General features: G+C 36.0%; 1 protein-coding gene across 1 annotated transcript in view; it reads left to right on the top strand.

Moving 5' to 3' along the window:
• DCN (decorin) overlaps positions 1 to 20,789 on the top strand; it is a 37,752-nt gene that overhangs the window by 9,977 nt on the left and 6,986 nt on the right. The window contains exons 3-6 of the mRNA XM_002186600.7: positions 9,817 to 9,929; positions 18,712 to 18,925; positions 19,106 to 19,219; positions 20,306 to 20,399. Coding sequence (XP_002186636.1) covers positions 9,817 to 9,929; positions 18,712 to 18,925; positions 19,106 to 19,219; positions 20,306 to 20,399 — 535 coding nt within the window. The remainder of the gene's footprint in view (positions 1 to 9,816; positions 9,930 to 18,711; positions 18,926 to 19,105; positions 19,220 to 20,305; positions 20,400 to 20,789) is intronic.

The raw sequence follows: 20,789 nt of genomic DNA, 5'->3' as shown, positions 1-20,789 counted from the left end.
GGTTAATAGGTGTGACTGGTATGTGTGTTATTTTTAACACCTTTGAAGGGAATATTACTTGGTAAGAGATATAGCTATTTTAAAAATACATGTGTTTTCACAACAAAAAGCCTCTGGTATTTAATTGTGGAGGGTTCCCAGCCAAGAAAGAGATAAAGAGTCCAAAAGCTCCTCCCCAGTGTTCACTGAGAACCCATAGCAACAGGGAGGAGATCTAGGAAATCAGGTCGTGTGCGAAGTCACCAGTTATAGCAGCAAGAAACTTCTGGTTTTAGCACACAGCTCTCCAGAAAAACCCTGTTCACACAGTTACCATGGTATTTTGTAAATCTAGTTTTAAGCAGATTTTCAAAACACCAGTTTCTAACCCAGACTGGAGTGTCCTAGCCTTAACAAATTTCGACTCAGTGGTCTATATTTTGCTTTACACATGCCCTGAATCTTTGATTAAAAGAAAGTGGTCCAAAAGAAGATAATCAGGTTACAGAAAAAAATTAAGTATTTTTCTGCATATATTTTAGTCTTTTCCTAAAGTTAAAACAAAACCTTTATTCTTCAAAATATATTGACATTTAAAAAAATTGATTTATCCTGTTTTCCATGTCTGCCCTGACCAAAAAAAAAAGAAAATTGATTAATGCTGGAATTATATGTTTCTTTGTCTGTATTGCATTTAATATACTAACACAGAACACTGTTCTCCTTTACACTATGAAAGTAAAGTAGATAGATAATCACAGAATCACAGAATATTCTGAGTTAGAAGGGACTCATCAGGATCATCAAAGTCCAGCTCCTGGCTCTACACATAACAGCCCCAAGAGCAGGACCATGTTCCTGAGAGTGTTGCCAAGTTAATCTTGAGCTCTGTCAGTCTTGGTGCTGTGACCACTTCCCTGTGGAGCCTGTGCTAGTGCCCAAACACCTTCTGTGTGAGGAACCTTTCTTTAATATCCAGTCTAAACTTCCCCTAACACAACTTCAGGCCATTCCCTCAGGTCCTGTCACTGATCACCACAGAAAAGAGATGCCCCTCCTCTTCATGAGGAAGGTGTAAATTGCCTCTTCTCCAGGCTGAACAAAAGAGTAAAACTTGTTACTGGGCTTCTCTGCAAAGACAGAGGTGGAGAAAATAAACACCGACACACAGGGACCTCAAGACCAAGGACCGTGCCTGCCTGGGTTTTTTTGGAGAGAAAAAAAATAGATGGGATTTGTGTTGCAATTTTCAACTTAGGGAGCCAATAACAAGATTCAAACATCTCTCTACCAATGACCCTGATTTTAGTAAGGTTGCATTTGCTATATAGGCAACTCTACTGCAAACCTCGTATGCAGCCAACAGGAATCGAAAAAGGAGAAAGGCAGTATTTAAAGTGTGTACATAAATTTATATACATAAATTAAATAATTTTACATCATTTATATACATAAATTAAAGAATTTATGTACTCTCTGCATGCATACTCATAAGAGGAGGAATCCAGGAGAGCATCCCTACCATCTTTGTGTTTGTTACCTGGGACCTACATGGAGTGTTTTTAGTTTCTAGAAAAATATGTAAAGGAGAGGATGCTTAGTATTTTAATTTTAAGAAGAAATGGAACATAATATTTTAAAAATAGTAGTGAAAGCAAGAAACCACTTCTGCCCACTTGATGGCAACTTTAAAGACTTAATTGCAAAAAAATGCAAATGGACAAATTATTTATAGAAATGTCACAGCTTTTAAAACATATACAAGAGTAAAAGGGGCTACAGTCTGGTCCTGAAATACAACATTACACAACAGAAATGTGCAATAAGGCATCCCAGAAACTGTTTCTGCTTGCACCTCCTCTACCACCTGAAATGTGAAAGCCTAGAATGATTTCAGTTTCTATGCTAGAATACATATTTTCCCTTCTATTGCTCCAGAGTGGGCTTCAGAAACTAAAGAGTTTCTCAATGAATTCATATTTTAGGGCGACATGGAACAAAAATTTCCATACTCATTACTGAGTATCTCTACCTAAGAGATATAGGAGCAGTTAAATTAAGGATATAGGAGAATTAAATTAAGAGTCTTAATTTTTTCAGGGATAGGGATAAAATTTACTTTCTCTTCTTTATTCTTTACTCTGTGGCACAGAGTTTACATCTTCTGGGCTGGAGATGACTGTTAGAGCTACAGAAGACCTGGAGAAGCTCTATCACTAAATGTCTGACAAAATAAAAGTTACAAAGAAAATATGTCTAAGAGTTACAAGGGTATATATAACATCCTTTAGTAGAAAGAAGGAACTGGCAGGTCTGTAGATTTCCTGGTTCAGTCTGGAAATTCTCTTCCAAAATTTGTCTGTTATTCACTGTGTCCAGACATGACCATAGCAGCTTCTTCCATTTTATGTTTGCGTGAGAGTAGGTTGACAACAATTCTAAAACATTTATGAAAAATGGCTGTGTTATGTTTAGAAGTACCTGAAATAACCAGGAACATATCTCTGCCCTCAGGTTATAAACTAGGGCTGTGTAATGACCACGTAGTCAGAACAGGAAGGGGTAAGTTTACTTGAAACCAGAGAATACCTCCCCCAGATGATTCTTTATGACATTATGTTAGAGCCAATTCTGGTAAATCCCAAAGTAAAAATTGAGGGAATTATCCTCAAATTGTTGTCTATTGCCTGTTGCTAACTTAAACTGCAGCAGAGGTAAACATCAAATTGCATTACTCCAAAGGGTCATTCAAAACATAATTTTTTACAGAATGCTCACTTTTCTGAGTCACTGAAATGCTCTCTTATGTCTACTGAAGGAATAACTGTTTCACCTTACTGCATGAGTGCTCATAGATAGCACATCTGTGTTGCATCCACTTTGAGTAAAGCCATTATACACATGGTGCTGGCAGATTACATGAATCACATGGGTCAGTTGCTGCTCTCTGATGCGATGTTTTATGTCTGTAACCACAGCAGTGGGAGATGTGAAGCTGATTATTCTAGGGGTTAACTAGAAAACTCATAATACTCAATTTTTATTTCATTTATGTCTTAGTCCCTAAAGTCTAAAGATTATTTCAGAATATTTTTCTGTCTGTCTAAAATGCTAGTTTTCATCAGAAGGGATATACATTTGAGATTATTGTAACTAAAAGTCAGAAGTAAAAGTTGCATGAATTTTAGCTTCAAAAATATATCATTACTCTTAGGTATTAACTTCTGGAGCCAGGAGAATAACTCTATCTGTACCAAAAATGTGACTATCACTGGAAAATAATTTATAACAGCTGTGGCTTTCAATATTCATTATGTTTTGAAATATGTATTCACTACTCAGAGTGGGTGGAGGTGGAAAAGAGCAGATAAAGCCATGAATTCACTTTTATACCTTTGCTAGGGCTTTTATAATTATTAGCATCATTACAGCGGAGAACTATGCCTTTGATTGCAGTGTGTGTGAATTCGTTTTTATTTTCCTCTGTTTCTCACTCTGTTCTGGGAAGGAATGTTATAAATGTTTAGGGGGAAAAGTATTCTGTGTAGCAATAGGTCAGTAGATCTACCCTTGTGAGGGGCCATCTCAGCAGGGAATGGAGTTTGTTTTCTTGTTCTTTCATATGGGAAGGGTCAGACATATACAAAAACAATAATCTGTGATAAAAATAAGTCTAGAATGGATTTTTTGAGACTTTCAGACTACCAAACAGGAAAAATATCTAAAAAACAGTTGTGAATCATCTTCAAGAATATATATTTTAAGAATCTTATGCATTCCATTGTGCTTTTTATATCTATTAGAAAAATATTATTACTGCTGATTTAATAGCAAGAGTGGAGAAAGTAGAGAAGAAACTTTTAGTTTGAAAGTGGGAGAGAGAAGGAGGCCATGGATACTTGTCTGTAGAAAAAGACAATTGTTTCTTATTTCATGGATGCAAATAATGAAATTACTCATATTTGCAAATCCCACACAATAGAGAACAAATTTCCAGTAAATAATGTAGAACATAGCCTGGGAAACTATCAGTAAACTTTTCTAAGTCAAAGCATTCAAAGCAGTTCCTTGCCATCCTTCCAGAAAGCAGTCCTTGGATCCAGTTATTTTTCCGTGACTGAGTATCCTGACCCTGTAAACTTGCCTTTGGCCTCGTTTGCCCCAGAGTCCACGCAGGGCATGGCTAAGGTCATTCACCCCTGGGAGGATTGCTGCCCATCAGTGGGATGCAGCAGAGCTGGGCTTGGAGCAAGGAGAGCACACAGCAGAGAGCAGAGACAGCCCAGGCAGCTGCTGGAGGGGCTGCCTCCACTGGGAGTGCAGCCACTGATGACCACGGCTGGGAATTACATGGAGCTCAGTCCAAATTCCTCAGCTGGCAGCAGCTGTTTGCGGAAACTGAGAGAGGCTTGAAACGAGCCCCATTTTATGGCCCCTGTGATAATAATCGTAAGTGTTGCAATGTAATAACACATGTATCTGAACTACAGCGTTCAGATGTCTCTCTGCCTTTTGGCCCGCGCACTCCAGCTGGGAAAGCAAAGGTTTATTCAGAGGAATAAGCCCCATCCCTGCTGCTTTTAAAATGGATAGGTGGAGGGAAAATATCCCAAAATACCCTAAACACACACAAAAAATCAAACCGCAAAATTGTAAAAATTGTTTATCACTGTCACTGTTCACATATTTGTTATTTAGACTTTGTGGCCCCAGTGTGGGAAAGATGCAATTGTCAGGGAAGTGCCCTCATCTCTGGGCTGCAGACTCAGACTTCTACTTGCTTAGTCTCCCTCGCTGGCCCCATAAATCTTGCATTCCTTTTTTGCACAGTCGTATGGCTTCAGCAGAACTGTGGCTCCATGCCAAGATGCAGACTAACTTGTGGCTCTCACTGCCGAGAAGCTGGAGCAGCGGACTGAAACCTCTGCAAAACCAGGAGGGTTCAAAATTCTCCCTTCTCCTTTGTGGTTTAAAAGATTCCATGGCCACTTGATCTCAGCCCCTGTAGCTGAGCAGGTTATTCCTTCAGCTGCAGAAATAAAGCCTGCTGTGTACATCAAAACCCATAACATCCTCACACTATTCCCAAATTCTTGCTACGTCTCCTACACCTGTTTGTGTGGCTAAAGAGCAGCATGTGCTAGTTGTGCTGGTGCAGTGCTACACAGGAGACGGCTACCCACTGATTGATTCTCTCTTGGGGAGCAGATAAGGGGTGAATTATACTAGTCTTAGCCCTTCTCTGCCTAATTTCCCATCTCACAAAATCTCCAGACCCACCAGCCTTCTGTCCTCTCCAGGAGGTGAGGCAATCACAGCTAAACAGCAGACACTGCCATTTGCTTAAGATATGATGACAAAAGGCTACAAGGATGAGATCCCACAGAGACAAGCTTGATTTCTGCAAAGTTATCTTCTCCAACCTCCCACTGAGCAGGGATTCTTGGTCCATGTAGCTAACATCTCCCCACCAAAGGTGACTGTGGATGAGTTTTTCTTGTGTGAGAAAGAAGCTGGCTAACAATCCAATTATTCTGGATTTTATTGAATAAATTTTGATGGTGCATCTTATCTCAAAAATCTGCTGTGTAGCAAGGAAGTGTACAAAAAAGTTAAGAAAATTTCTGTCATGAAAAGTAAAATATTCTCTTATCCTAAGAAAAGGAAATATTCAAACTTCCTTACACAATTTTTTTGTCATTTTGTAGTTCTGTGGCTTATTCTGTTCTTCAGGTGTTTTAATGTGCATACATTTTTACACATGTAAATGTATACTTGCAGGAATAATTGTTTGCTCCAGGCTGGTAATGTAGGAAAATAGGAAAATTTCTGCTTATAAAAATTCATACGGGGTATTAGAGATCTGAGCTGGGCTACAGGAAATGATGGCTATTAAGCTTCTATAAGGAAGTAATGATTTCTCCCAAAGAAATATTTTAGTGCAAATCAAAAGGGCATTTTGACTAAGATACATGAACTGGTTAATTAAATCTCTTTTATTTCCAGAATCTTTAAGCTCTTAATCTTGGTGTAAACAAGAATTTTGGAAGGGTGGAGCTATATAATTTCTTCTTATTTGTGAATGTATTGATTTTTTAAAGATTTATTTACCAACTTTAATAATAACTGACTTAGTTTTAGTCAACCAAAATTCAAAAAAGGTTCTATGTATTTTATATATATGAAATATGTATAAAATACATAGATCTATACATATATGTATTTTCAGTTTAACATTGGGAAAGACAGAATAATCTAAATTTTTAATCAGTTGTAAGTTAATCTTAGGAACTAGAACCCTGAAATACTTTCAGGGAGTTGAATACCAAACTGTGTAGCACTGATTATTGATGTAAAAACTCAGACTGCTATGAGAGATTTTCATATGGCTTTTGAAGAAGCAAGTTTTAATGTATAAAAACATCACAGCCAAGAGCTGGAATATCTGTGTATACTGTTCTTAAAATGATTTAGAGGAAACTCACTTGATATTTTCTGACCCTAGTTTTCCTTTTGGTTTGCATTACATAAATTTCACCAGAAGTCAGTTGTAGGTGGATGTGTAATCACCCTGTACACCATGGCTCCAGAAGTACATGGACATCTCCTAAGTCTCTCAGAAATGAATAGTAAGGACAGCCTACAATTCCCCTCTAAGCTTCTGGCTCCCAGATAGAAGAACCAAAAAAAATCTTTCTGGGACAAGATAATTCTATCTCAGCAGCCATTTGAGCTTCCAGTGGGAGTACAATTTTCTCCATTTGATTTAAGCTCTGTCATGTCAGTTCAGGCTCCCCCATTCATGTGCACTGGCTGCTGTTGACCAGAAAGGTTTGAAGCTTTGCTCCCTGGGCTGGGAGCCTGCAGCACAGGGATGAGTTTGCAGTTCACCAAAGCTCCTCCTACATTTATCTCTCTGGAGATTCATCAACTTATACAGAGACCTGGGACTGCAGGCTGAAGCACAAGCCACAGTAGATGTGAATCTGGTTTACACCTCAAATACAGTTTAGTCCTGAATTATTTAAATGCTGATTTTGCAAGTCAGTGTCCAGATTCAGCCATTTATAAACACTTCCTCTGCTGGAGAGCTTTAGATGATGTAAGTTTCAGCTGGAGGATGTATTCAATTGCTTTCACTGATAACACAATGTCTCCTCAGCAGATGGTGTGCACCCTGTACTCATCTACACTTTGCTCTTCAAAACCCACACAAATCAATAAAAAAAAAAAAATGTTTATAGGTGGTTTTGAAAAAAATTTAAAAACAGCTTCAGGAAATGTGTTGCAATATGCATGGAATTGGTAATAAAAAAAGTTCAACTCTTCAAGTGATGGCAATTATACTCTGCATGCAGAGCTAATTATTATATTGTATATCCTTTTAGTTTTTAGTACAAGACAGGAAAATTATGTTATAAATAATTTTCAGAAATGGATTTCTGATTGTCAAATTTGTCTTATCTGTATAATATGAAGCATTGAAAATTTAACTTTATTGCTCTGAGAAATTATCAGTTCTACCATATTAATGAATAACACTTAAGGTTTTAGAAGCTGAAAATTACAGTTGGAAGCTGTGTGTGACGTTTAGTCTCTGGCAAATCATCCCTTCAGTGGCAAGTCAAGTGCTCCCCAAGTGCCCTTACAAAGTACGTTCCAAGGGCATCACGTAAAGCACGGCTGCATAGCTCTTGCACCCTATTGTCTGCCATAACACTTATTAGAGGTACCAGCCTACTAAAATAAACATGCTGACAACCAGAACATACTATTGCTGCTTTGAATAGAAGCAATTAAACCCTTCAGGGTTTGTTGTTTGTTTTTTTTTTTTTTCCCCATATGTGAAGAAGTCTATAGAAGTTGTTAGAGTATAGGAAGTTATAACAAAATTATGGTCTTGAAAAAGCAGTGTTTTTTGGGAAAGAATTATTTTAGCTGCTGACATCAGTTCTGTTCACTGAAGACAGAAACTGTCCAAAGACAACCAACATGCAAATTATACAGTATCATATTCTTATATATTTGGAATTCTAGTACTACACTTCTGGAAGTAATGAGGGTTTTGCAACTGTTGAAGTAAGAACAAAGTCCATGCCTAAATGAGGAAAAGTTATTTTAGTAATATGAACAATCTTAATCTGTATCAAATATTTGTGCACTGAACATCAGTACGGTAAAGCGGATGAGATGTGAGTTTTGGCTGGTGTCAGTTTATGAAGTTTTACTAGTTCATCCCAGGCTGCATGATTCTACTTTTTAAAACTTTTGAATTCTGGTGTAATTAAAACTCAGACAGGTAAATTTTATTGCACTCAGTCTTAATAAAAATCTGATCCAAATATTTTAATATTTTTTTATCTTACCATACTTTTTTCCTTTACATATACACACATACATTCTATGAAAGGATTGAAAGAGAAGGAGTTTTACTGCACATAGAATTTTGACAGAGAAGCCTACAGTCTGTGTGAGAAAACACATTTTTGACGAACAATAAGTATCACAGAATCACAGAATTGTTGAATTTGGACATCAACTCTTGCTACTATCTAGGCCACTCCCCTGCTCAGGGGGTTGCTTGGGGGCTGTATCCAGACAACTTTGGAGTATCTCCAGGTGTGGAATCTCCACAGCCATGGTGGGCACAGCATCTTATCTCTGGGAAGCCTATCCCACTGTATTTGCAATGCCATGCTTGGGATTAGTATATAGGTTTAAAAAAAAATAACATATATCACTTTCCTTTTAGAAAAATATTGTGCAGTTCACGCCATCATTCTGGAGAGACACTGGAAATACTTGCAGAGAGATCTTTCCCAGAAGAGTTCAAATATAGCTTCAGGAATACTAGTTAAAAGCTTTACTGGTAAAAAGACAATTTTACCCAGAAAAGTCCACTTCTGATACCTGTCGATATAGAGACTTTATTAGTGTCTAGAAATTTTTTCTTACCAACTATTCATTTAGCATTTCACATTCTATTAAAAAAAAAAAAAAAGCTAGTTAGGAAAGAACATTTTAATTTTGTGGTAAATCAGAATGACTGTAAAAGATTTCTTTTACTCCAAGTCACAGTATGAAAGGAAAGCTGGGTAAAGCAAGTGTTATTTAACACTAAATAATTTCATTTCCATGACTTCATCAGACTTACATATCAGCTATTCAGAAAATAGTCCCAAAGAGAGTCTTTAATTTAAACTGTCTGATGTTCTTTTGGCAGTTGTAGTGAAACCAAGAGATTTGTTCTCCAGAAAACTTGGACATAGTTTCAACTCAAAGAAAAGGGGGGAGGTGGATTTGTAGTTTGGGTTTTTTGGGTTTTTTTTAAGGTGGACTTTACTGCAATTTACTCAGTTACTGTCCAATAAACTGTATTTTTTTCTGGAAATTATTATAATTAACTACTGTACTTCCTTCAAAAAGCCTAGTACCTTTTAAAAGCAGGAAAGTTTCTCCGTCTACAAAAGCTAACACCCAGTGAAAATAATAAATACTATATCTCTGTCCAAAAGGATTTTGTATTCACATAATTCAGTGGAATAAAACATGTTAGAAATTATTTTCCCAAACTAAATCCTTTGCTTCAAGCTATACCTCAGATATTTTCTCAGAAATAGCATAATGGAAATGTGAATAAATAAATGTTAGTTCAACTTAACAAAATAAAACTTTCTTTGGCTGGAGACAGAAACACTTTCAAATAAGTCTTCGTAAGCTGCTTCAGGAAATTAGTTCTAGAAATGGTGTTTACTGAAAGAAAAATGCTACTAAGAAAGGCACTGTCCCTTATTTAAAGTTTCTTTCAAAATTAATTGTACTTTTCACTGTCACTAGGTCTGGAAAAGGTGCCAAAAGACCTTCCCCCAGACACAACTCTGTTGGACTTACAGAACAACAAAATCACTGAAATTAAAGAAGGAGATTTCAAGAACCTGAAGAATCTTCATGTAAGTGTAGAAATGAACTGGTATTTACCCACAAAAATGGGGAGAAAATGTGGCTTTGGCCTGGTAATGCATTTTTTAAGGGAAACTGATTAAATAATTTTTGATCTTCCTCCACCAGCCCAGACTATGTATTTCTATCCCCATTTCTCTCCTGCAAGATTTCTTTTCAAACAGAAGTTTCTCACTTCTTCTCAGCTATTCATACCTGTATCCTGTCCATCAGTCCCCTGATCTCCACCACAGCTTCTCTCCCATATTTATTTATGTTCTCAGTCTTTTTGGCATAGATACTTGGTTATTTCCATCTCAGCCCTGCTACCTCACTCACTTCTTACTGTACTTTTTCCCCTCCTACCTCTGGGTCACAGAGATTTGTATGTGCCACGTTTGTCAGCAGACATTCTGTACTAATTTTAATTCAAGAATCTTTCCAAATTACTCTTCTGCCCCCTGCCCTGCCATGAAATTGTGTTTTTGCAATAACCTTCTCCAAAAAAAGCTTCATCCTCATCCTTCCTTACCTGCCAGTCTCTTATAACACTTATGTCTGGTTTCCTCTTTGCTGAAGTACTTTACTTCCTGGTTTCTCTGACATTTTTTTCTGGTTCACCTCTTCTTTTCCAAGTTTCCATCAGACAGCTACCTTCCTCTCTTTTTCTAAATTTTTTTGCTCTGAGGTCCTTCTCCCTGTCTATAGTTTTTATCAACATTTTTAAATACATACCTCATACTTTTGCCTAAATTTTGTTGAAATATTTTTCTTTTCAGAGCAGAAAAAGGCTATTATCTCTCTTTGAAAGTAATATCTTAATTTAGGCAATATAACTTTGTAGCATTTCAACAACTTGTTTTATTCTGTGTATGCCTCCATCTGATCCTTTATTATTATAAAGAATATCTTATTTGTCTCTTCTTGCCTGGCTTTTTACAGCCTATTTCTATTCTATTCTATTCTATTCTATTCTATTCTATTCTATTCTATTCTATTCTATTCTATTCCTTTCACAAAAAAAAAAAAAAGTTAACTCATACTGTTCATCCATTACTGGTGCCAGTATCTCAAAATATCCCAAAGAATCCCTGTTTCAAACAAGAATATACATTCAACCACTCATACTTGGAAAAAAACCTCTAAAATTTTACCTCTTTTAATTTCTTCCAAAGTCCCTCTTAAATATTTGTATAAATGCAACATCAAGAAGATAATTAAAAAAAAAAAACTGAATGCCAGACTGTCCATAATGAAGGGGTCTGCATGAGTGAATCATGATGAGGTTCATGTAATCTATTTTAGCATAGGTGCCTATAGTTGATCTAATTCCATAGATAACCTCTAAAGTCAACAAAACACATTCTTCCACATCACATTTCAGTAGTCTAGGTTTAAGAATGAGATAATTTGTTCCCCAGATTTTTTTTCAATTCCCTTCTTTGGCTACAGGACAGATTTGACACTGTAATTCCTGCCCATTTGTTTTGGTTTTCTTCCACCTTGGAAAGAAGTCCTGTGTTTGCAGTGAAGATTATCTATGAGGTGCTAAAAGAGACAAAATTCTTATCAATGAAATTAATCTTTTGGTAATCCTTCTTCATGACACTGTATTAAATGAATCAGAACATGGTATTGCAGATGAAAATCACTGTTCCCAGTGACTTCTACCCACTTGGCACTTGGTCCAGATCTCAATTACACATCCTGCTGTGAGCCATGCTGTTGTGAACTTATTTTATCTCATTGAAGTTAACTCTAAGGAGTTTTCTTTATTTTTTTTAATTTTTTTGGTTTTTTGTTTGTTTTTTTCAACAGATACAATTTAATAGTGAATTAAATAAGTAACTCCTCAGGGAAGAAATTATTCTTTTGGCTTACTCACAAAAGTACCCAGTACATGCTAGGGACTACTGGAAATCATACATTAGCATAAATTTTAACAAGTAACCTTCAATACTGCAATTTTCCTGGATTTACTCAAGAACAAATAATGATTGTCTCAAGGTCCCCTTCCAACCCAAACCATTCAATGATTCTATGATTTCCTCCCCCCAAAAATAATTTAGTTATGCAGTATATTCATGTAACTAGACACCATCTTTGCTCTCAGCAGGAATATTCACGTGTAATAAATGGGAACAATTCCCATTCCCCAGCTTTCAATTAAATACTTTTCAGTGGGAGTATTGTTTCTAGAAAGTAAAACTCAAAAACATTGTTGTTGACAGAGCTCTATTATCTCATTTATTTTAAAGATATATGAGTGTGTGAGGTTCATATATAAAAGGTATGTGCTTTTTAATTTTATTCCCAGAGAAACATGGCTTGGGTTGTTGTCACATTTGACAGTGTGATGTTCAAAAATTTCTTAAGACTTTAGTAAACTTTCCTGTACTCTACTAAAACAAGAAGATTTACAAAAATTAGCAGTAATATTGGTCCAAAATCTAAAATCGAGAACTGGAGTTAACCTCTTGCTGGAATGATCACTTAAGGGAACAATTCCTTAAACCCCAATTTTCATAGATCTTGAAAAAATGAACAGCTTATACAGTTTGTTACTTTTAAATAATCTATTCAAATACCTTCCTGATACTTACAGCTGTCATCATCCTCAAGTGTATTATTTTTAGAAGTGATTTTCATGAATAAGTTGGGTTGAACCTAATGTTTGACTGGTACTAAGTGCGAGAATAAGTATCAAGAAAATAAAGGATTTACCTATAACTTGTTCATGGCTTCTCTTTCAGTACAAATGTAACTGCTTATACTACACATCACTGGAGTACACAGCACTGGAGATGAAAGAGAAATTAGAATCTACCAAAATATTCTTAGTATTGAAAATTTTCCTAAGTAGATTTCCCAAGTGCAAATTTGTGGAAATATGGCAAGAATTAGAAGAGGACACAGCTAAAGGAATATTTACATGCAAATAATAGATTTCTGCCAAGAAATATCAGTCAACAGTTATAGTGCGCTTGATATTTTCATAGCTTTGAATTATCCAGGAAAAAGTGGCTAAACTATTAATGTTGTACTGTTAAAACTCAGTGAAACTTCACTCTATTTGAAAATGAAAGATTGCTTGTTTGTATGTGTGGTTTTGGTTTTGATTTTTTTTTTTAGCAAAGGACTTGAGAGAATAGAGGAAAAATTGAAGACCCTTTTTATGGGCTGAGGACTGAGTTTCACATTTTCAGAAAACTGTCTGATGTTATGTAAAAAATTTGCTTATGACTTAGACCTGTGGCAAAAAAGTCAGACAGGAAAGCTATTGGAAAAGCCAGGAAAAAAAGTCTCTATTTCTATGAAACAGTCAGAATTTTCCAGGCAGACAGACATTTCTGGATAGAGTTCAGTACTTTGACCCCATGGACACAATAAAGAATCCAAAATACTACGAGTAAGTGCTCATGCAGCGTAAAGGAGGAGCCTACACAAATAGCACATGGAGTTGCAGGCTGTGTGGCAAAGCCAACGCAAACCAGCAGAATGCCTGCACCTGGACAAAGAGGTGAAAGAAACTGCTCTGTGTTAGATCACTGTAAGAGCAGCACAAACAACAGAATAGTGATTAAATGCTTCTCCAACAAGAATTTTTCAACTGGCTTAGTGCTAGTACAGTGAAAGAAGATGAGTTCACTACTGGCCTGAAATCAAATGGAACATTACCTAATTGAAGTTAGCAGAACTGTTGAGGTCCTTAAAATTCTGGAGAGAGTCAGCATACTGGACTAATGAAAAAAAAGAATTTTTTATAGAATAAAACAATAAAAAAATCTGCTCAATTTTAATACATTAAATGAATGACCAAAATTTCTTGACAAGGACGGGGTTGAAAGAAAAAGGAAAATGCAGAACCACCTGTTTCCTCCTCATCTGTGCAAGTCATGCTGCCTGAGAGGCACCAGTGACAGCTCAAAGGCCAGGCAAACTAGGCCTGCAGCAGGCCCCTTCACTTTGAGGCATTATTCAACAATGTCCTGTGCATGGGATCAAACAGCTTCCACAGGCTTCTGTTGTTTGTACTGACAGGCTGCTGCTTCAGTGCCTTGACATCTCCTTCCTTCACAATTCATTCATCCCTATTGCTTCCATGTCATCCCTTCTTTCTTGCTTTTCTTAGCTATGTCCTCTTGATCCTAGGTTTGGATGATTAGAGGAGAATGTCAAGTTATGTTCTTTAGTGAGTTTTGTTTGGTTGGTTGGTTGGTTTTGTTCTTGGGTTGTTTGGTTTTTCAGTTTTTCCATAAATGCACATACATCTGTAATAATTTGGAAGAAAACCTTGACTCTATGCTCAGGTTATAAGTATGACTTAACTGAAAATGTAAGGTAAACAAAAGGGATGAATTTTATTATTATTTTTATTGGGATGCCTGGCTCTTGAGGTTAAAGTTCTTAAGATATAACTGTTCCTAGCAGAATTGTAATAAAAAACAGGTAATAATGTAATATATAACCCAGGAAATTAAAGAAATTCCATTGGGTCAGGGACTGACTTTTCAGTTTAGACCCTGGAGGATGCATGCATCAGTAAAGAATTGATGTTAGATAAGAGTTCCATCCCCAGCTGGCAAAACAGGTGTATCACTATGTAATATGGCTTATGAAAGTTTGCTGGTAATTTGCCATTTTAATTCTGGTTTTGGCAAAGCTCTCACTTCAAACTATACTAAATTAAGATGAATGGGGATTGAAACCCCTCAGAACAGTCTCCTGAGATGCTGATATAATGAAATTACACCAGAAAATTTAATTCCCTGCTCCCCACCCCTACACAGCACAAAAATTGGTAGTTTCAGTAACTGCAAGAACAACAACCCTGTGCTAATTCCAACCTGACTGCCACACACTGCCTCTGTAGTTTGTCAGGGTGTATTTTGACAAAAGCCTGCCAACATGGGTTCCAAAATTTTCCTGAATTGTGAATCCTCCTTTTTGTGTTGGGAATAAATATTTGATGTGGAAAACAGGTCAGAGGGAGCTAAATGGCCAGACTCCCACTGACTTCAAGGTAGCCAGCATCTATTCCTGTCATACAGTGGTTTTTATTTTTTCTCCTGACTACAGAAATACCAGAGGTGTTCCACTAAAAGAGAAAGTCATCTTTGGAGCAAAGTTTAATTTTTTTTATTTCCTTTCTGAATGCCACTTAAACTGCTGGTCATGATAAGGTTGTGCAATATTATAACTGAGTCAATGTCTACTGTGCATTTTACATGCTATATTATGACAAAGAAAAAAGCTTTATCTCAGGAAAATGAGGATGGAAGTGGAGTTTTCTCTTATCTGTGGGAAATTGCTATGAAATGTCTAAGCCTAACAAACTGATGTGTTAATACTTGATGTATTTTTTGCTTCTTTATTTTTTCTTTTTTTCTTGATTGCTTTTTTTACTTAAGGCCATATATTTTTGCACCCCTATCAGGTCATGTTAAAGCTGTGTATTTGTATGCTCAGTCTTTTTTATTGTGAATTTGTGATGCGCTTCAATTTTTTTGGGGGGAGGAAGTTAGAGCTTAGGGAGTGTATTTATTCTAAATGAAATATCCTTTTTCCTCCATTAAAAGTGAAAGTGTTGAAGAAGGTAGGTTATCTAAGGGTATCAGTTCCTGTGACTTTTGTTCTAAACTGTAATTTCTGCCAAATTGCTTCATACCAGCAGCATTGCTAGTGATAACTGTGACCAAGTGCTCCAGCACTCTGAGCACTTTCAGGATAACCCTTGTTTTTCTCTCCAAATACTTGTTGCCCTGTACAAAAATTCCACGTCTTTTAACACGCTGTATGTAATGTCCCATCATGCCATCTGGGCTTTATTCTGGATAGCTGGTCCATGTGACCTGTTTTTGCCTAAGATCCATTCCTCTGTAACACTGCCTGCAGATGTTTTCCCTAGGTTTTTGTCCCCTAGTTCCTGTTTTCCTTGACCTCTAAATCCCTTGAGTTTTTAATTTTATTTTATTTTGGTTTGGTTTAGTTTTTGTTACATGCAAACCATACGGGACACATTCTGAGGAAAGTAAACAGCATTGCTGCAAGGCTAATAACTTAGTTCTTTAAGTGTGGGATATAATAGAGGCATTGTGAAGTGGGAAAGGAATCCAAGGCTATGGCTTGCCAGGTGCTATACTGATGTGTTATCCTCATCATCTGTTGTTGCTCTGGGAGATAGTAAAATGTCTCTTACAAACTGTAGTGTGTAGTGTGTGGGTTTATTTTTCCTTCTTTACAGATGCACAACAATGGAAAAATAATGCAGGTTTAAAATACTGGGAGCAGGGACTTGCAGAGAGGGGTCTAAGTGAGAAATGATATTCTGGTACATAAAAAGTTGTAAACTCTGACTTGTGGTACTTTCCCACCTTATACCACCAAACACAGGTTCCCACTGTGAAATTAGTGTTTTTATACATACCTTTGATAAAATACCATAATTTCTAAGTGAGAGAGTCCTTTAGTGTTTGAATAAAAAACCAAAAAAATTGTGCGTTTCCCCAGGATAACATTAAGATATTCAGGAGTAAGCATTGGAGAAGCAGAACAGATTAATCCTAGGTACCTAGGCAACTTCTGGGTTTGGTCAGGGGTATCAGTTCCACTCTGAAGAGATGTAACAGTCAACTACTCAGATAATATTTACAGTGCCTAGCTGAATGTATGCCTGCCTAGTTCCATCAAGAAATATTTGACACCAAGTCATCAGCTGTGATTACTGTTGCCCAATTTTTTTTAAATTTAAAAGATAACATAGTTAAAAGAAATCAAAAAAGGCAGATTTTAGCTGAAACAAATGGTTAATCAGTACAAAAAAGATAGAGGATAAAAATTTCAAATACTCAGAACATGAGCCCAAACTCAATGAGTGTTGACTTAGACATCTATGAAAAAAATACATGGTGAAATTAATAAAAATAAAGAACAATCAGCAGTAGCACATTGAAATTAAAACAATGTAAGAGACTAATTTGCATAATTCCAACTGTACCACTTTTAAATAAATGGATTGTTTGCCATGTCCTAGTACTCTACAGGTAGCTGAATTTCACTAGGGGCAGAATCTATATCTGTATCACAGTTCTGGCAATCATGAATCAGAAAACCACTCCCAATGTGTATCCATGTGTTCTCATGTCAGATTTTATCATACAGCCCCAAATCAAAGAGAGTTGGTGCCAGGGCCTCCAGTGACCAACATATTTATTTTGGGATGGGCTTATTGTCAGGGAAATACTCTGCTGAACTGTGGGTGACCTCTTCTACCTCCTTTTGCATATGAGTTATTTCTAGGTAGCAGACAAAATTAAAACCAGATATGTTCAGCTTTGCGTGCACTCAATGAAACCATGTCCAGTACACACTGCTGGCTTTGCTCAGGTTGATCTGGAAGAGGAGTCCACCAGGGGAAAAACACATCACCATTTTAATCTGCCCACTCCTCTTTCCAGTTTCCATGATGGAGAGGTTCTGTCACAGAGACTGATAGTCTTGTCATTGTTTTAATACTTAACTGATTATGGAATCAGTCAGACACTCAATTTTCCTCCAGGAAACAGAATAAAGTGTAATTCTGAAAATATTCAAAGTGTATGAAAATTCTCTGATGTTTGCTATTGTATTTAAAAAAATTTTTGTCTTCTGTTTCTGAAACTAGCACAATGGAGGCGGTGAAAAAAGATGCCTTGTTAATAAATATAAGTAGATATTAGATCAATAATCAACATTATATTAATATTTATATGGCCCATTCTACATAATCCACTGCAAAAATATGTAGCACTTTAAATCTGATAAATAGATAGCAAACAGATAGAATGATAAGAGGCATTCAGGATCTATTATATCTGAAATACTCTCCCTTACTGTGTTATGTCCTGACAATAATGAGGCCTTCTCCCTTTTTGTGTCATGGTTAATTAATCTATGAGATTTAGAAGTAATGTAAAATTTCAGAGGCATGCAGAGAACACCTGTTACGGGTAACAGTGCTTTCATGGAGGTCTTTCTCCTCTGGCTGCATAGGGAGATAATTAGAGCTACGCTGAGTCTAGATATCACAGTCGTGAGGATTGGATTAGGCACTGACAGGGAAGGCAAAGTAAGTATGGTCCATGATTCCCAACGGCAGGACTTGGAGCATGATGCTTCAGATTGTTCCCCTTCCATACAAAGTTTTGCTTACCAAAAAGATAGTTTATATCTCTGCAAAAAGGAAAAAAAAAAAAGGTTGTTATTCATCAGAAATCTAGTAAGTGCTGTTATATAAGACTAAGAGGAATGAGGTGAAGTTATACATATTTTTATTAAGCTGGGCTGAGCCTTTACTCTATTGAGTAATAGAATTTCCTGTTCAGGAGAAACTGATTAGAAGGGTTGTGTGATGTTGGGTAAGGTATAACAGTATCCTTAAGCTAAACAAAATCAGGAAAACAAAACCTAAACAAAAATTAATTTTTTGTGGCTGTCTTGTTCTTCACAACTTTCAAATTGCATGATTGTACTTACTCTTGAACACAAATTATGGATGCTAACAGAAGCTGCATTGCAAATACAACTTGTATTTGTTCTATAGGAATTACCTTTCACTGTTTCAGAAGTTTATAATCTTTTTTTTAGTACTGCATTGCATCTTCTTCAGCTCACCAAGTTTGCCATTAGAAGACCTGAAAAGGCACTAAAGAATAGTAATAAAAATAAAAATAATAATAATAATTTTAAAATGTTTCAGCACAAAAATAATTTCCTTTGTGATCATCTGAGATCTCCTTGATTATTACTCTACAGGCATTGATCCTTGTAAACAACAAAATCAGCAAAATAAGCCCATTAGCTTTTGCTCCTCTGAAGAAACTGGAAAGACTTTACCTGTCCAAGAACAACCTGAAGGAACTCCCAGAAAACATGCCGAAGTCTCTCCAGGAGATACGAGCTCATGAGAATGAGATCTCCAAGTTGAGGAAAGCTGTCTTTAATGGACTGAATCAAGTGATTGTCTTAGGTATGAGCATGAGGAATTATAACAAAATGTTTTTTTCAAGATGCTATTTTTAGTTTGATCCGTGATTATATGTAGAAATGTAACAAATGCCCCAATAAATTGTACCTCCAAATTAGCTTTGACCTGAAGAATGTAGGTACCTACACTGCAGCACAGCTCACAACCATGTTTTGTTGGCAGAACTAGGCACCAATCCAATCAAGAGTTCAGGCATTGAGAACGGAGCTTTCCAGGGGATGAAGAGGCTCTCCTACATCCGTATCGCAGACACCAACATCACAAGCATCCCAAAGGGTAAGAAATTCAATTAATATTTGAGTATGTCCTTAAAGTATCTGTTTTTAAATCGGATGACTTTTATTAGTTTGGAAAATTTTGGCTTTCGGTTACAAGATCCATAAGAGGTGCACTGTGAAATGTCATTTTATGTTATTTTGGTTTTATTGTCTCATAGCTGAAATATAAAATGGAAGAATGTTTTCAGCCTCCAAGTCTGGTTATTGAGCCTGATTAACATTACACAACTGTAAATTCGTGTAGAATCAACTGAAGTTGTACAAGCATAAAATCAGCCCTCCACAAGTCCATGGGTTTGAAACAAAAAATATTGTCCCTATAACAAAACAGAAACTTTTGCTCTTTTTCAAAGTACTTAATTGCAAATTCCTACAAAATAAGAACAATTTAATTGTCATTTTTTAAAATAAAATTAACAAGAATGATTCCAATACAGAGGAAATTATATTCAGTTTATTCATACTTCAGCCAGCAGATTGTTTTGAAATGGCTGAAAACTTTTTGAATGATAATCCTGATTTTTTTTCCTCCCATATTTCCTGTTTTGGATGTTCTTTTGGGGGACCTCAGATAGGTAAAATGTGTATCCTCTTTTTTTTTTTTCCCTGATAAACAGAATTTATAAACTAGTATGCATCCTAACTAAAATAACATTAAAATTATTTTACCTCATTCTTACAGTTGCATTTTCTACTGCTGTTTCTTGTTAAATATCTAGGTGTCATATGTTTGCATATTTATATGTGTGGATAGTCTGAGTAAAATGGGAGATCTTTCCATGTCCCATTTACATAATTATGAAGGCTAAAATTAATAAATGAGAAGAATTTAATTTAGGTATTTTTCAAGTATTAACTGTTTTCTAGTGACTCTAGCATGACTTTATGTCATGCTAAATAAGTGGTTAGTATCAGTTTTCAATTTTCCTGATTGTGAAAGTTCTTTAATTTAGTGAATGGTTCATGGGCATGTTTAGAAAACATATTTTGTCAGCTGTAAAAGACCCTGATTACAGTACAAGTATTTTTTTTTTAATATAAGAATCCGGTTTAATCAAAAGTAATTTGATGTTCTCTTTTTCAGGTCTTCCTCCATCCCTTACTGAACTTCACCTCGATGGCAACAAAATCAGCAAGATTGATGCTGAAAGTCTCTCTGGACTCACCAACTTGGCAAAGTAAGAATTAATTTCTTCTTTTCATACAAAATATTAGTTGAAATTGCAATCACCACACACACAATTATAAAACATAAGTCTGGCTTTCATGAGTATTAGAATCATTGAAATAATCATAATTTAGCAGTAAAGGCTTCTAAGGATTTGTGTACTGATTGAAGAAAACAAGCACTTCTTTTATTTTCCTGACAAAATTTTCATCTGTTTTCAATTATGAGTGCTATATGCTCAGAACAACTGCTTATTTGATTTACAAAAAACAAAAAGAAAAAATCAAAACACAAAAAACCTAAACAAACAAAACCCCAGAACAAAACAAAACAAAAAACTCAAAAAACACAAACAAACAAGAACAATTAGACTTTTAAAATTGTATCATGTTTCTTTCAT

This window comes from Taeniopygia guttata, chromosome 1A (assembly GCF_048771995.1).
Source record: "Taeniopygia guttata chromosome 1A, bTaeGut7.mat, whole genome shotgun sequence".
NCBI lineage: Eukaryota > Metazoa > Chordata > Aves > Passeriformes > Estrildidae > Taeniopygia > Taeniopygia guttata.
The sequence above is the reverse complement of the archived record's forward strand: the minus strand, read 5'-3'. Positions and strand labels throughout refer to the sequence as shown.